General features: G+C 50.0%; 1 protein-coding gene across 1 annotated transcript in view; it reads right to left on the bottom strand.

Annotated features, from left to right (window-relative positions):
• Window positions 1-7068: 7068 nt before the first annotated feature.
• Slc6a11 (solute carrier family 6 member 11) overlaps window positions 7069-17351 on the bottom strand; it is a 118424-nt gene continuing 108141 nt past the window's right edge. Inside the window, exons 14-18 of the mRNA XM_050148484.1 lie at window positions 16154-16291; window positions 10274-10376; window positions 9340-9440; window positions 8430-8600; window positions 7069-7310 (exon numbers count right to left, since the gene is read on the bottom strand). Of these exons, the coding sequence (XP_050004441.1) occupies window positions 7158-7310; window positions 8430-8600; window positions 9340-9440; window positions 10274-10376; window positions 16154-16291 (666 nt within the window). The 3' untranslated portion in view covers window positions 7069-7157. The remainder of the gene's footprint in view (window positions 7311-8429; window positions 8601-9339; window positions 9441-10273; window positions 10377-16153; window positions 16292-17351) is intronic.

Below are 17351 nucleotides of genomic sequence, written 5' to 3'. Positions count from 1 at the left end.
ATGCCCCATTGGGGCTGCAGCTGCCCTGGCCAGGAGTGGGTATGGGAACATGAGTCCAGCTGCACCATGTTCTTCTCCTGCACCTTGGTGGAGGTCCTACTGTGTGCTGGGAACAAGGGCAACTGCTTTGTGTGAAGTGGGTACATTTTTGCAGAGCTGATGAAGAAGGAAGAGGTGGGTGTCTGGTCCAAGGTCATTTAGCTAGGATCCCGTCTGTGTGACGCCTGTACTGGGCCCCTCAGTCTCTAGGAGACCTTGACATTAGCTAGTAAAAACCACCATGCTAATGGAGTACCCAGGCCATATAAAACTCTGAGAACAACGGTCTCCAGATGGCAGATGCAGCAAAGTGAGGTCCCAAAAGATGAGCAGATTTGCTCAAGAGTTTGAATTCAGCCATGGCATGTAATGTCAGCGGGCACTGACCTTCTAAGGTCTAGTTCCTGCCTTTATGAAGACATGCTCCCTGTGGGTCCTGAGAACTGCTCAGCAGCCCCTATCTCAACCGATCATCTTAGATGCCTCACTTCCAAACACCAAGAGATCCTAGTCCAGTTTCAAGCCACATCCAGAATCTGTGTTCCCTTCACTGCTCCTACAGCTGACTTGATCCTTTTATTTTTTCTCTTCTGGTTCTAGCAGTCAACTTACCTGAGTCCCCCAATAGCTGGGAGGTCGTATCCACACATAACCAGAGTCTATGAGATGGTTCAGCGGGTAACATTTGTCACCAAATCTGAAGACCTGAGTTTGATCCTCAGAGTCAGGAAAGAGAGAATCAATTCCTGCAAGTTGCCCTCTGATGTCCACCACACACACGGGGCCTCACATATGCCGCTCCATCACAATCACATACAAGAGCAAATAAAGTGAAGAAAAATGAATGAATGGATGGATGCAGACATACATGCCACAAACAAAATCAGAACTTCTACCCCCCCTCTCTCTCTTTCTTTCTTTCTGTCTCCCTTCCTTCTTTTCTTTTTTTTTTTTTTAATAATGTTCAACCTTCGCACGGTTCCTGGCACCCTCATTGCACAATTTTATGAATCTGCTAGGTCCTCCTTCTCTGCCCACCACCTCTCCCAGTTTGCCACTCACCATTTCCCCTAAGCACTTTGCATCATCTGCTCTGGTCTCCTTACAATCCTGGGAATGCTACTTACAAGCTCCTACCACAGGGCCTTTGCTCATGCTGTTTTCTCTTCCAGTGATGCTCTTCCTACATGGTCATGATTCTCTGTCTCTCTCTCTCTGTCTGTCTCTCTGTCTCTGTCTCTGTCTCTCTCTCTCTGTCTCTCTCTGTGTCTCTGTGTCTCTGTCTCTCTGTGTCTCCGTCTCTCTGTCTCTCTCTCTCTGTCTCTCTCTCTCTGTCTCTCTCTCTCTCTCTTTCTCTCTCTCTCTCTCTCACCCTCCCTGGATGATCTACTTAGATTCTACCTACTCCCCCACGCATAACCCCTTCCCCTGCTCCCTGACCTTCCTATGCTCCTCCCCACTTGAGTCTGATGCTAATAACTTGCTTCTGCTCCTTCATTTGTACCTTATGTGATGCTCAAGGTCCTGTCTCTGTCTACCAGGATGAGTTGGTACAAAGTGAACACAATACTGACAAAGGTTGGATGTGGGTAGCAGCTGGATGGTGGACCTAAGATGGAGCGGAACAGACTGGGTTGGGAGAGGAGGTTACAAGGGTTGAATTTACCTGAAAAATAAATTGGAAAAACACATAAATGAACACCACTGCAAGGCGATTGGTAATGCAAGCCTAAACCTCAGTTTATCCATCTATTCAATGGGCTAGTTACCCAATGCCTTCTGTGAGTGTGGGGGGAATGTTCACTTCATTTGCAGATGAGACAGGAAGGCCATCAACACTGGCTAACCATTGTGAGGGCTTCATCCCCCTCTCCTCCATTAACTGTGAGAAGCCACAATCTAGAAACAGCTACAACGTTCATAAATGCTGTCATCAGAGGAGGGGGCCTCCCACGGCATAAAGTACAGGATCTGCTCAGTTGCTGGTTCCCCAGAATCTCAGGGTTGAAGTGAACTTCCAGGCTGAGGAGTTTGGTGAGTGTGAGCAGCCACCCTCCTGGCTCCCCCATCCCCCACCCCTGCTTCCTCTCGCCATCTCTTCCAACCACATGTCTGTCATTTTCTTTTCCTCAGAACGTGCATTTGTAACCAACTTCTCAGTGGCCAAGGAAGGATTTTTAAAAATAGCGTCATTGATTTCGTGTTTTGGAATAAAAAAGCAAATAGATGAGCTTTGTTTAGAAAAATAATTAGATGGTACGGACAAGAAAGCAAAAGAGGGAAACTGGCCTAAATCCTCTCCCCAGAAACTTTCATCTTCCTTAAATGGTGTCCCGCCCCACCCCCACCCCAGTCCAAATGGCATGGGGGCCTGACTTCAGGGCAGATGGAGCAGGGCCGGCCAGCAGGTGTGGTGAACAGAGCCACAGGCCACCCTGGGCCCTACAGCCTAGCCGTCACTGCACAGCCATCTCCCCACAGTCTGCCCAAAGTCGACCAACAATTGCCCTTCTTGCTATGACACAAATGACAGCTAAGGTCCGCATCGGCTTTCTTCAGAGGGGCATCATGGCTTTGTCCAAGGCGTCACAAATTTGGGAATGAGGAAATCAGGACTGGGATGGCAACTGGGCCCTTCTGAAGACAGCCGCATAGAAAGACTCAAGATGGATCAGATGCCTGCACTCAGCCCCTTTGCATAGTTGTGGGACCTGAACCAGACAAGTAAAGTCACTTGTCCAAGGTCACACTGTCAGGGGAGAAGGTGACTGCTGTCAGGGTGGGGGTGGGGCAAGAGGATGATGAATTACACTTTCCCCCCCCAAGATCAGCCTTTCGGTTCCTGCAATTGGGTACCTAGATAAGGTCTTGGGACATCCCCACAGCCCTCTCAGTCTCCAGTTCACGTCCTACCTCCAGGTCCTACCACCAGTGTCCGAGGTTAGTAGCGGTGCCCCCTAGTGGTTGGTTTGCTGCTGCCTGGCCTAGAAGGGATGGGAGGGCAATAAGGGGAGGGGCTCCCCATTCCTCCCTTTCCTTAAGACCGCATCAGGCAGCTTGCTCCTTGGGTCAACCCATGTCTTCCTGCAGGCCTGTGGGTGGCTACAGTACCTAGTAATGCCAAAAACCCTGACTTTTCCAACTCTGCTGGGCCCCAGACATTACTATTTTCCTGCCCCTCCCACAGGCTCCTGTCATTTGTCCCTCCCCCTCCCAATGCCCCCTCCCTCATTCACTACTCAATGATACAACCATCTCCAGGAAACCCTTTCTTCAGGTCTCGGGGCATATGTCCTAGTGTATCTCCTACCTTCAATGTCCCTTGGCAGTCTCCACAACGTTCCCATCCCTCCCAGTAAGTTCTAGTGACCTTCCATCATGTGGGGGAATGTGAGCCTTTGAGAGATGCATCATGTTAGCAGGTGGGTTTCAGCCTCCACCATCTATATGCTCTTGGGTGACCCAGTGGTGCTGGTGTCTGTGGCACCTTCTGGAGCTCCCAAAGGTTAATTTTGTGTGTGAGTTTAGCTGGACTAAGAAGGTGCCCAGGTAGCTGGTGGAACATGGCTTGTCTGTGGGTGTCTGTGAGGATGGCAGTCTCCATGCCCCCTGCAGAGGGCCTAGAGAGATGAGCCAGGTGGAGAAGGCGTGGATTTGCTCACTCTGCAGCGTCTGAGGACCTACACCAGCAGCTTCCCTGGGTCTCCAGCTCAAAGATGGCAGGTGCACTGTCGCACCTCCAGGGTTCCCAATAGTCAGCCCTTTCTCAACAGCGAAGCCGAAAAGCTCCCCTCTGCCTGCTGAGTGACAAGTGGCCAGACTGATGGCTCCCCCTACAACTAACGTCCACACTCCTCCTCAGGGGCTGCGAGAAGGTCTACATGGGGCCTCTGGGGAAGTGTGGGCTAGCTGCAAGTCCTCCCCGAGTCTCACTGCTACACTGTTACAGATAACCGTGGGCAGGCTCTCATTACACAGCACAGTCTGGCTGGAGAGGCCAGGGAGGCGGTTGCTCCCCAGAACATCCCCATCCAGAAGGCTGTGGACACCGTTCCTTTTGACTAAGAGCAGGAACATTTGAGAAAGGGGGTTACACTTAAATACTATTTCAAGGCTCTGGAATTGAAACCAGCAGGTGTTCCAGGAGTGCCTCCTGGGTGCGTAGAAGGATCTGAGGAGACTGGACTTCAGCAGATCTCGCATTCTGATGCTCGGATCCCTCCACCACCCACAGGAAATGTCTCAGGACTGACGGGGTCTTTGGCTTCACTTTCAGGCCTCCCTTCCCAGATTCTGGCTATTGGCGGTGTGTCACAGAGCCAGGCTGCAGAGCACACTTGGCCAGGGGTCACTAGCTCACACAGCTGCCTGCTGGTGTGCCAGGAAAATTCACTCTTAAGTCATGTAGGTTCACAAGTCTGCAGCTCAAGTTTCTTGGGAAGGGAGGAGACGTACATTTTTATGATAACCTCTTACTGACTTGCTGCTGACACCCGATAGATAAAGTGAATATTCAGGCTGTCTGCAGGCAGCGGTGGGGGGACCCATATGCCTCAGCAAGGAGAGTGACAAGTGGCAGATTCTGTGACTTCTAAGAGGTGTGACTGGGAGGCAAATCACTTGACTTCTCTGTGCATTGATTTTCCTTACCTGTAAAACAGGCAGGTGGCTTGAGAGTTAAAGAGAGTCTGCTGAGCATTCGGTCCACATTGGGCTCCTAGGAAGCAGCCACCCTGTATGACAGTACGGTGACTACAGGAAGGGCAAAGGCATCAAAGGAGGCGGGGCTTGAAACGCTGCTGCTCCCCATGTTGTCTGATCTGTAATGCTGAGTGCAGATCAGAGCTTCTAATTACAGAACCAAGATGGTTATGAAGGCATACCCTGTGGATACCCAAAGACGGGAGGAAAACCCAATAAAGACCGCCTGCTGGGAACAGCCACGTGGGAGTTGATCCACATCTTTTAATTTTTAAAAAGGAGCAGACAGACAATCTTGTGCTCTTTGGGTTGCCGATAAAAAGTTTGTTATGCAAAACAGTCCAACCCTTTTCTTTTTTTTAATAATACTGTAAATATCTCAGAAAGGATATATTGTATCACTTCTAATGAATATCAAAAAAGTTGTCACAATGACATGTCCCCTTGCTCCCTCTCGCCCTCCCCTCCTCCCTACAGTTACCCAAATACTAGTATGAAATTATAAAACAAAACAAAACAACAAAAAAGACAACCCCCAAACCACAAGCCTCCCTCTGCCCTGCGCCATGAGTAGTGTTAAAAGTGTCAAGTGTTACGGGCCACATGTACAACACGTGTGTCTGTGATGACAGACATCAGGGATCTATCTGTCCATCTGTCCATGAGGGAGTTGGTGGTGAGGAGCAATAGCAGCAATGGGCAGCCTCCCTCTCAGGGGGGATGGGGGACAGCAGTTGAGGACCAACTCCACAGGTCATCTTCAGTATGATGCTGACCTTCCCAGAAGGAATGTGTGGCCTGTTTGTGAGCAACTGGCGGGGGGCGGGGGTTGTGCCCTGGATGAGTGCCCAGTTAGCTGGGGATGCTGGGCAGTCATCCCAGGCTTTAGGTGGAAGGGGGGGGGCGCTGGGCAGAACAGATAAGAGTCTTGAAGTTTGGAGTAAATAGAGAATTCTGGTCTTTGATAGGACACTGGAGCCTTAGTGTGAAGAAATGTCACCTTTCCGCCAGATCTAGGAAATTACAGGAAGAAGGAAAGGATGTCCCTGCCCCTACATGCCATTCCCCAACAGTTACACAGACACAGAAGCTGGAAAACTCAGCAGATGAGGAAGAGAGAGGTCAGTCCAAGAGGTCTGAGCCAGGCAGGAAGGCATAGTACCAGCCTTCCCCTGGGGACCATGTTTGCTCTCCTTTTCCAAGAGCCTGAGAAATGGATGCCCAGTTCCTCCCTCTGATGAGTGTGAACGAAGGCTCCTCACACAGGGCAGGTGGAAATCTCCAGAATAATATGTCTGCCCACAGGATCTGCAGTGAGTGGCAGGAAGGTAGAGAAGAGGGCAGGGGACAGGAGGGAGAGAAGGGGCTATGGGTGGAATCCAGCCCTGGGCCTCATTGTAGCTCCGCCTGGCAGGGACAGCTATAGATCTTAAGCCACAGATCCTGACCAGGCAGCTGCAAGAAGAGGTGGTTGCCTTCTGATCGTCCCTACTGAGGTAGGAGGGACAGACTGATAGCCAAGAAAGCAGGATGGGTGGTGGGACCACCTGCCACAGGGGCTGGGGATGGGCTGGCCTCCAGGGATCAGGGCTAAGCCATACCACCAGTTGTTAGGGAAACACACTTCCCTAATATATCGTGTGATAGGTTTGACTTAAGATAAGTGGGAGAGAGGTAGGGGGTGGGGGTAGGAGCTAGGGTAGGTTGGGGGGGGTTCATAGCAAAGAGGGAGAAAGAAGAGGCCTGCAACTCTCTGTAGGCAAAAGTCAAAGCAGTCACTGCAAGGCAGTGAGGCAGGGGAAGACTCTGTTCTATCTCCTCCTGCAATCTGGGGGATGGAGAAACTGAGGCTGGGGAGAGAAGGGAGGAGCCGCAGTCACCGGATGAGACTGTTATCAACTCCCGATGGCTCAGGAGCCCTGAGAATGGTGGGATGTTTCCTTTGCCGTCTTACAGCTTTGACGTGTGGAAGGTCCTGCCATTGGAAAAGGGTAAGACCAAAAGAAAATAACAAAACACAACAAACCGTCGCTAGGGTACAGAGGAGGGGGGCCAGGAAAGGTCCGAGACAAAGTCTGGGATTACTGAAAACCAGAGGCGGATGGGCACCCTCTCACTCACCTGCCCACAGCATGAAAGTTGACAATATAATACAAGGACTCTAAGAAACATGGGTTGAACCACCCTAGGCCAGGATCTGCTAGTCACTGTACAGAATTATCTTGGTAAGGTGGATACAGCCATGATCACAGGAGTGAGGCGGGGGGTACAGGGCACACAGTGGCCGGCTGGGAGTTAACTGGTTAATAGTCCTGTGCAGAAGGGCAAGCCCCTAACATTAGGTGAAGTACAAGATTCAGGATTCATTTACAAGCAGGGAAGGAACAGGGGAGAAGGATCCAAGTGGCTGGTGGGACTCAGAAGTGTGTCTCCTTCTCTGTGATGGCGGAGATGGTGCCGTCACCCTTGACCTTGGCCTCACAGTCATTAACGGTCACCGTCCGCGGGCTGGCCCCAAGCTTGCCCCTCATTTTCAGATCAGCGCTGGGGACTGTCAACTTCTGTAATTTCTAGATGGTTGGAGAGAAGGCTGTGTGAGTAATGCAGCCGGGGCCCGGGGTCTGTCCACCTCTGTGTTCCCAGCTGTACAGATGTTCTTTGGTGCTATGGAGCCACCAGACTGAGGGCTGGGCCCTGGCTCTGCCTTGCTCCTCAGTTCTTGGTGAGGAATTACCTCCTTGAGTTCCCATCACCAGAAATGGGGATGGCTGAGGTCCCACCCTGGGTAGGAGGTGAGAAGTATGGAAATTGAGACAGTTAGCCCCTGCTCACTCTATAACAAGCCCTGCTGTCTGGGTGGACAGGGTATGAGCTGGGGTGACAGAAAGAAGCCAGGAAAAGGCTCATAACTATCAAGAGGTTACTGGATGGCTGAGCCAGGGGTCCTGAGGGTTAGGTTTTAAAGTCCCAGGTCAGTTCCCTCTGAACAGTCTGGTCTTAATATCTTGACCAACTGCTCTTGACTAACACCTCCTATGAGTCACAAAAGGGACCATTCCCATCCACCAGCCTCTGCTGGAGCCCAGGTCCATACAGGCAGGAAGCTGGAGGTAGCATTTTGGATGGTACTTGTATGCTGTAGAAAATCTTACAGCTAGTGGTAACCTGCCCACTGGGGCACGGCCTCTTATACTACATATGCTGATGTAGAGCATGTGTCTGGCCTCTTTTCTGGCCTCTCCCTCTGTTTCGGTTGCGAATTTCAGTTTCTGATCTCCGTTCCAGCAGAGGATTCTGATTTGTGAGTCTACCCCTAAATAAACAGCCATCTATTTCTCAATTATGAGCTAGTTTGGGATTTCTTTTAAGCTACCGTCTTCACTTGTGTCTCCCTGTGGCCTGTCAGAGCTGACATTTGGCCAAACCTCAGTTCAGATCCTGATTTAAATGCTTTCCCTGTAGGAACCCCCAGACCTCCTATACCCTCTATCAATTAAGGGGTGCTGTCAACCTGTCTGGCAGGTGGGGAGGCTTTGGTAGAATTTACAGAATCTGGCTTTAACCCAGAAATCTCACAGAGGACCTTCTGGTACATTTTAAGGATGAACATCTGCTAAGGAGGAGCCGGCCATAATTCCCTTTCTATCCAGCCCCGGCCCCTACCCCTGCTTCCTCTAGCACCTGCTCACCTCGGGCAGGGTGCCCTCTGTCTTCCACACCTTGATGAAGATCCAGAGCGGGATGCATAGCATGGAGGACAGAGCCATGAGCCAACCAATGCCGTAGCCCCAAGCCGGGTATGTGTACACATTGTTGTACTTGAGAGGTTTGTACTTGACCAGAAAGAAGATGAAGATGCCCTGTGGAGAGGCAAATGGAAGTTCTTGGTGGTGCCTCTCAGCCCTGCCCTGCTCCAAAGGCCCAGCCAGGCACCTCAACTGTCCACAGTGAGCCTGAAGTAGAATCATGCGAGGAGGCTGATTCAACTGTCTGAGCACAGCCTTGGGGGTTCTTCCAGAGCTGTGATATCCCTGTCTCCTCTCCCAGGATCCCTTTTCTCAGCTTTTTTTTCTACTTAGAGTTTATTCCAGGGCCATCGTGAATCTGCTCTTCTGGCCCCTTCAATTGGGAAGAGAAGCTCAGATGCCCCGAGAACCAAGGACAGGACAAAGCATAATGCATGAGACCCATTTTTCTCTGTTTAAGCCTCCTTCTCACCAAGGCTGGTCTGTGGTCTGGTTCCAGGGACATAGCCTAAAAACCTTGATGTTCTCCTCACCTCTGCCACCTTCTCAGTAGCAAATCTCCTCACTCATGTTTGCATACCCCTGGTCCCCAGGGAGGTGGACCAGTGTCAGGTTGATGTACCTAGAACCTAAGACCCTGACGGGGAGAAACAGGTTCAGGGCCCCTCAAGAGTGAGACGCTGCCTTGGCAGGTCCAGCATCTCACCTGAGACATCAGCTCCACACTGTGTCAGGTGGCAAGGCCCTGGGCTATGTGACCCTCCTCAGGGCCAGCCTCAGCTGAGCCAGCTGGAGCGGAAGAGTGGCTAGTGAGGAAATCAAGGGGCTAGAGGTGACTTTCTGCAGGTCTTACCGCACAGATCCCAGGGGTCACAACTTTCCAGCACCACTTGATGAGGGACAGTGGCTGGTAGCCAATCATGTCCTCGATGTTGTCATAGAACCGGTTGCTTCCTGTCGGGAGGAAAGCAGACAGGCATAGTATTTCAGAGCAGAGGCAAAGCCGGCCTCCCTTCGCCAGCATGTGACATAGAGTGCTTGGGCATGAGTGTCGAGTGCCTGCATGGAGATCTAGGCCCCTTGGTGGTATTATCAGGTGTGAGAAGTGAGAAGTCCCACTGTGCTCTGGGAAATAGGGCCCGACAGAGGTCCTTAGGTCAATGGCAGAGGTGCGTCTCTCTGTTCCTGGCTAGAGATGTGATGGTTTTCTCCAATACATACTCCCACCATGAGAGGTCTTCACCAGGACTGGAAGCAATGAAACCACCCAATCTTAGACCTGGACTCCAGAACCACGAGTTCTGCTGGCCTCTACTTCTTAAGCAGTTCATGTCAGGAAGTTCTTTGCAGTGGTGCAAACCCAATTAACCCAATGGGCAAGGGAGGCGAAGACACGGGTGAGCCACAGGGTATTGAACTCTCGAGGTGAGGGCCTTCTGGGCTGTTTGTGTGACTAGTGGATATTACTCCCAGGCTACGTTCTTTTTTGCCCTTGAGACAGCAGCTCTCAGCCTGATTTGTGCAAGGAACAGAAGGTGAAATGAATGAGGGTGTGGCTCATGCTAGTGGCTTTGCCTGGAGTCTTTCTCTGGGACACAAACTTCACAAAGGGGGAAGCTGAGCCTCAGGGTAGGACTAGCCAGAGATCAGGGTGTCTGGGTCCTGAACATTCTATGCCAGCATAAAAACAAGAAGGTCTTGTGACAATAAGAAGGAACCTGAGTTCCCAGGGAAAGTGCCCAGACAGATACAGCTTACCAGGTTCCAGGGGTCCAGCCTCCACTTACCATATACCCAGCCGATGCAAACACACTCAAAGATGGCCACAAAAAGCAAGCACATGCCACTGGCAGCATAGGAGTCAAAAAGCTGGAAGATGTACATGCCTCCCTGTGGGTAAGAGGACAGACACACAGACAGACATGCAGGTGAACAGGGTTAGTAGCCAGCCCCCATGGGGTCCTTGCTGTGCTTTGGCAGCTGCCAACCAGCAATTTGCTCATCTCTAGTCTGAGCACTATACTCTCTGCATCTGGGTGTCACAAGGACCTGTCCTGCAGAGACGTCAGAGCTGTAGGTGGCCTGTGGCATCAGAGGCTCCATTGAAACCAGAGTGGATGGCAGATGGCTTCAACGTCTCTCCCCAGATGGTGTTGATTGATGTGGGATTCCCCTCTGCATGCTGTGAATGTGTTTTCTTTCCATTGGTTAATAAAGCAGCTGCTTTGGGCCTATGGCAGTGCAGAATAGAGCAAAGCAGGAATTCCAAGTAGAGATAGAGGAAAAAAGTAGGTGGAGTTGAGGAGATGCCATGTAGTTGCCAAAGGAGACAGACACCGGAACTTTACCTGGTAAGCCACGGCCTTGTGGTAATACACAGAATAATAGAAATGGGTTAATTTAGGATATAAGAATTAATCAGGAATATGTCTAATTGGCCAGGTGTTGATGGAGCTCCTCGACTCCAGCAGTCTCCAGGCAGGCCTTTCTGCTGCTAGTCTTACCGTCTTCCATCTTTTCAGAGGCTTACATGTACCCTGGGCTCCCTCCCACCTGCCCCACCACCCATTCCCAGAAAAGTGGTCTCACTCTGCATTTGGTTAAGATCTTTCAAAGCTCAGTGAAAATGTCACTTTCTCTGAGAAGCCCTCCCTCCTCAGCCTCGCTCTTTCTTCAGGCTTCTAGATTTCACTGTTGGAACTCACAATTTAATCCTAAAAATAGCCTGTCAGCCACTGAGAGCTCTGAGCTCTGCCTGAGAGGCCCCCACCTTGGCCCTTATTGTGCACTGAGCCCTCAGCACAGGGCCCGGTGCACAGCAGATCCCCCAAAAGATGTAAATCACCTGGAGCATGGGCTCTGTGGCATGCTACTGGATGACTTGCCCAGAACTCAGAAATGGACACACAGTAGGGGCATAGCTCATCTTTGGGATGAATTACTGATGAGGGATTGCCTTTGGACCCACTCTATAACACATGCTTGGCCCTTCGATGGCTGACCTTAATGTCAACTTGACCAGAATCAGGATCAACCTGAGAGAGAGACTTGCTTCTGGGCATATCTGTGGGGACTGACCAAAGTGAAAAAATCTGCCCTCAGAGTGGCCAGAATCTTCCATTAGAGGACCAGATAGAAAGAGATTTGAGGAAAACCGTGTCTTCATGCATTGCTCAGTGAATATCTCTATCATGGCCTCCACCACCATCCACGGATCCCAGCTTCTCTAGCCTTCCAACACAGACACAATGCTAATGATTTTCAAGTGATCTTCCTGGACCTCTAGTCCCAGTTTACAACCACTGGGGTATCCTGCTTCATGGGACAAGTAACTACCATGTAAACCATCCTAGGGAACCCCTTTTTATACTTTGTTTCTGTGGAGAGCCCTAACAGATCTCTTGGCATTCTCCCTCAAACAGTACAATGTCACTCTTCACATACTGTTCATATGATGTTAGGCATTACGAATAATCCAGAGATGATTGGCCGGCAGGAGATGTGCTGGTCCTATGAAAACAGGAGGGACCTAGGAAGCAGCAGATTGTTGCTCATGGGGGTTCTGGTGTGAAGGGACAACCGTCAGATCAACTCTGAAGATGAAGTTCGGTGGAAGGATTGCGAATTCAAAGTCTTCCTCATGAGGATTTGGGGGTGCTGATAGTATGGGAGGGGCAGGGAGGCAATGTGGGAATCCTTTTGTTTATGTGTTGCTTTTATTGGTTAATGAATAAAGAAGCTGCTTTGGCCTGTGATAGAGCAGAGTAGAGCTAGGTGGGAAAACTAAACTGAATGAGAGAGAGAAGGCGGAGTCAGTGAAATGTCATGTAGCCACCACCAGAGGAGAAAGACCTTAGAACCTTGATGGTAGGCCATGACCTCGTGGAGATGCACAGATTAATTCAGATAGGTTGATTTAAGAGGTAAGAGCTAAAAATATGCTTAAGCTATTGGCCAAATAGTATTGCAATTAATACAGATTTCTGTGTGGTTATTTTAGGAGTCTGGTGGCCAGGGATGAACCAGCAGCCTCTGTCAACAGGGAGGGAGAGGAGCAGCCAGGAGTGGATTTGGGTAGAAATGACATTTGTAAGGAAAACCATCCTGATATATAAACGGTACTCAAAGAACTGACATGCAGGAAAATCAACATGAAAGAACATGGAGGGGTCAGGTTGGGAAAGCTGGGGAAGTCGGGGCAGTGGGCTAAAAAACCAGAGAGCAGTTACAGGACCTCTTGTGTCTACCGAGGGGTCTCACTTGGAACAAGAGTCCCCCAAGGCACCTCCCTCGGGCTGTCTTCTGTCATGCATATTCCATAGCTTGAGACCATGTGCTCCCTCATTTGTTACCTCCAGAGATTGAGGTAAAATCACAAGGAAGACAGGGCCACACATAACACCGTTGTGAAGAGCGGGTTGAGTATGCAGGGCGCGCAGATACAGTGGCTAACTGCAGAGTCCACGCACCATCTGGACACACGGTTCTGGGTAATGGTGGTTAGGGGGGCATGGGCGTGAGGCCTGAAGTACAGATTTTCTGGAATGTACCAGAAGTAATTTTTTTCCAGGAATAAAGATTCCCTTTTTAATATTATTGGTGATACCCTCATGTTTTGAAAACACAGGGTGGGTGGAGCTACTACTCACCCTTCATGATACTCAATGAACACCGCCAAAGACATCTCATTCGAGACTACATGCTATGAGCCACAGTGTTTTCACTGTGCTTATAAAGGGATCTGCTCTTCCAGAAACATAATGGTTCAGTTACGGAAAACAAACACTTCTTAGAAGTTTCTTAGTCATTCCTCAGTGTGTATCAAATTAGAACATTTTTGCATTATATAATTAGAATGTTTGATTTTCTTTTTACATTTAGTGTATGCGTGAGTGCATGTGTGTGTATGTATGGATGCACACACATGTGTGCAAGTCAGAGTACTGCTGTGGGAGTCTGTTCTCTCCTTCTGCCATGTGGGTTCTGGAACCAGGTGGTCAAGCTTGGTGGCACCTTTACCCACTCAGCCATCTTGCCGGTCTCAGAAGGTATGGTTTTAAAAACTGCTGCTTGAGTCGCACAAGTGATCATTCAATAACTCTGCCTTGGGATTAGGACGGAACCACAATTTCTGAGATGGCCCTGAACATACTTCTGAAGTTGTGAATGGTTTATTTATGCAACCAGTGTTCTCAGTATTGATGACCATAAAACCAAAATATTGGTCAACTCTGAAAACCATTAAAGACACTCTGCATCCTGCAGTGTCATATATCCAGCTAAGATTTGATTCTTATGTACGCACATCTACCTCATTAGTATGCAATTTTGCTTCTGTTTTAATAAATGACAAAATTACATGTATACCAAAGAGTTGTTTTCAAAGAAATTTCTTCATAATTTATTATAAGTAAATGTTTGTTTATAAGTTATACTTATAATAATATGTAATTATTATATGTAATAATACAATAATAAATAATAGTTAATAAAATGTTATAATAACAACTATACTTATTATTTTTAAGTCTATGAGTATTTTCCTACATGTATGTCTATGTACCACATGTGTAAAATGACTAAGGAGGGTGTTAGATCACACACATGGGACTGAAGCTACAGATGGTTGTGAGGGGCCACATGGGTCCCAGGAATCAAACCCAGGTTCTCTGCAAGAGCAGACAGTGTTCTTATCCACTGGGCCAACTCTTCAGACCCTGTATATATATTTTATGTGCCTATATACCCAGGTCCATGTGACAAATTTCTTGGGTAAAAAGGGGCTGTGTATAGCAAAGCTTAAGAATTCATTCTCTGATGCTCATATGCCGTCACCTGGTGGTGACATGTTCCTCAGAACACAGTCCCATTAAAGAACTGATAGCCTTAACTTTTCCACATTTCAATGTACTTTTCCCATCTCCAATAATTCACTGACAGGCATGACTATTGTTATCCAGTGTCCCCACAGGGAAACTGAGGCACCAAGAGGCAAGGCCACTTGCAACAGGATGTCATGGAGCTGAGTAGAAGGGCTGAGAACTAAATGGCAGGGCCCATAGTCCTAGCCACTGGTCACACTGCTATGGACGAAGATAAGAAGTGGGTAGCCTGGATTTTCCTTAGACTTAAGCTTTAACCAAGTGTAAATGAGAGAGGGGGAGGGGCTCTGGCAGGCAATTACGAGGACAACTGAGGCTGGCTGGCATGGCTCACTGGGCCCACTGTGAACTTCTTCTGCACAATAACTTGAAGATAGCCCTCTGTGGGGGTGGAGGGCTGGCATGTGAAGCTCAAATTCCTACTGATTAATAGTCTCGGTTGGCTGGAGCGCTGGCTTCCTGATGACCCCCTGGGAGTCACCGTGCACCCTTGAAGAGAGCTCTGTGTACAGGGGCAACCATGGCAGGCTGTGCTGGGAGTCAGCGATCCCCACACCAACACCTCCTTACTAGCTTCTTCAAGGCGTCAGGTTAATCCCCTCCCCAATTTATATGCAACAAATGACTCCAGTCTGTGTAATTAACCAGCGCTTAATGAGACCCTACTCGCTGTAGCCTGGCCTCCCCACTCGGAGAAGCAGGAAGCAGAACCACTGTAGGGAGAGCAGGAACTGGACCCTCACCCCATTCATTTGCTCCAACAGTGACTGCCACTCTCGTTAACGTGGTAATGAGTAAGAACAGCAATTATTCGGTCACTCACACTGAACACAGGATCTGAGTTGCCTCCAGCATTTCCTGGCTGAACAGGGGAGGTTCCTGTTCTCCTGGACCTTTGGGCCTGGGGGACGACAGGACAGATGAAAGGCTGATAGGGGATCTTTATAACAGCCAGAGGGACAGGGAGTGAGCTGGGAACACAGTGACCCAGGATGGGGAGATGACAGGGAGCCTGGTGGGAAGGAAATGCAGGGAACTTCCCTGAGACTATGGTCTTGTAGGAAGATGTGGAAGAGATTTCTGGAGAAGGCTGGCCTCTGTTTCACCCCATCTGCCTGATGGGTTCCAGTTCCCCACTCCTCCCTGCTTCTCACACAACCTCTGTGTCTCTCAGCAATGGATTCCCCCTCCCCCTTTCTCTGCATTAATTATCTTTGTGCGTTATGGGGAGAGAGACACCTATATCTCACCTTCCAAAGATACCTGACCCAAGACAGGGACAGAAAGGCTGTGGAGGTGGAATGAGCACATGGTTTAGAAGACCTCCTCAATCCGGGCTCAGTGAGAAGCCCACCTTACCTACAGGGACAGGAAGAAGGAGGAACACGCAGGAGGCTGAGGCCGGAACGCACAGCAAATGCCACCCAGGTGCCTAATCTGAGAGACGTTCCAGAAAAGCCAGTATTGAACTTGACGTCATGACATGGAGCCTGTTCTGGGCCCGAGAGCTGACATTGTTCTATTCACCGGAGGGTCACCCAGGGGATGACTACGGAAACACTGTCTGGTCTGACAAGTGCCCATGTGAGTTGTCCTGTCTAGCAATGGCTGCCTGTAGCACTAACACAGTGAGGATCTTGTTTTCAGAGTCTGTGTTTGCTCTCACAGTGTCCTGAAAGGAAGAGCAGGTTCCCGAGTAGTGGAGAAGGTTCTGGATCTGCCCGCAGCCTCAGGGTCTGAGGTCTTGGAGCTGGAGTGTGATGGAGCACGGGTGACATCACTTACCTCTGTCAGCATCACCAGACCTAGGAAATAGGAGATGATGGACAGGGCCAGGATGAGCAGTTCTCGCCGGTAGCCCCGCCGGAAGACCTTGGGGTACATGTCTACCACGGCAGTCACGAGGCTCTCCACGCACACAAACTAGAGGGAGAGACACAATGTGTGAGGCCCTTGTAAAGGCCAGTTTTGGCACCCTGGGTCCACATACCAGGGGCTCCCTTCTTACTGGCCTACCCTGCACCTTCACATTCTATCCCATTACAGAGGCAACAACAGCAAACCCAGCCCCGACTAGTCTCAGTAGGTTCACTGAATGGACCAGGACAAAGGTGCTGAGAGAGAGAGAGAAGCTACTGCCCAGGGTCACTCAGCACACAGACCAGACTGCTAACCGGCTCCTGCCCCCTCAGGTTTTGTGAGTTACAGAAGACCCAGCCTTTGCCCCAAGGCAAGGCGGTAGTCTCAGAACTGTCCAGGGAGCTTGGTAATCTGCTCTCACAGCAGGCTCTCTGTTTGCCATTGTCTTTGACTTCTAGGACTCTGCCAGTCCCCTGTCCTATGACAGGTGGAAAGCCACACCTAGTTCTGTCACCTTTTGGTGGCAGAGCCCAGCTGTGAACCACCTGCTTCTGATGTGGTCTCCCAACTTTGTGCTATGGAGTGCGCGTTTGCTAGTTACCATGTTGGGGGACCCTATTCATCTGATTCACATTTATCTTCCCAGACAAGGTATTTCCATTATACAAAAGAGGGTTGGGGCCCAGAGAGGGGAGGTCAAAGGCACACAGCTGGGATCTATTCGGAACTGATGCTCAAACCTGGCCCTCTGCATTGCCTCCACAATAAGGGCTGGTACTGCCAGCCTTCCCCCAAGGTCCTGTGGGAGGGAGGTGGGAGTCAAAGAAGGCTGCTTACCCAGGAAGCTAAGGGTGTAGACATGTAAGAGGCAAGCAGACCTGGGCATCTGCCCCAGCAAGTCACTCGGCTCCTCTAAGCCTTGGCTTCTACTTTTAAACCCAGAGGGGCACGAGCAGAGCCCATGCCTCAGTCCCACCTCCTCCATCAGGCAGCAGCCTCTGCCTCCCTGTCACACACCAGCTGCAGAGCCCTGATTTCCAAAAGCCTTTGCCGACAACAATGGAAGGGGAAGCTATCAGCAGAAACAGCCGGCGTGTCTGCGGCACGGCTTAGTGGATTCTGG

The sequence above is a fragment of the Alexandromys fortis genome, unplaced genomic scaffold (assembly GCF_014885135.2).
Source record: "Alexandromys fortis isolate MF-2015 unplaced genomic scaffold, M_Fortis_MF-2015_v1.1 scaffold_59, whole genome shotgun sequence".
Taxonomy (NCBI): domain Eukaryota; kingdom Metazoa; phylum Chordata; class Mammalia; order Rodentia; family Cricetidae; genus Alexandromys; species Alexandromys fortis.
Note: the sequence above shows the minus strand (reverse complement) of the source record. Positions and strands in the feature narration are given on the sequence as shown.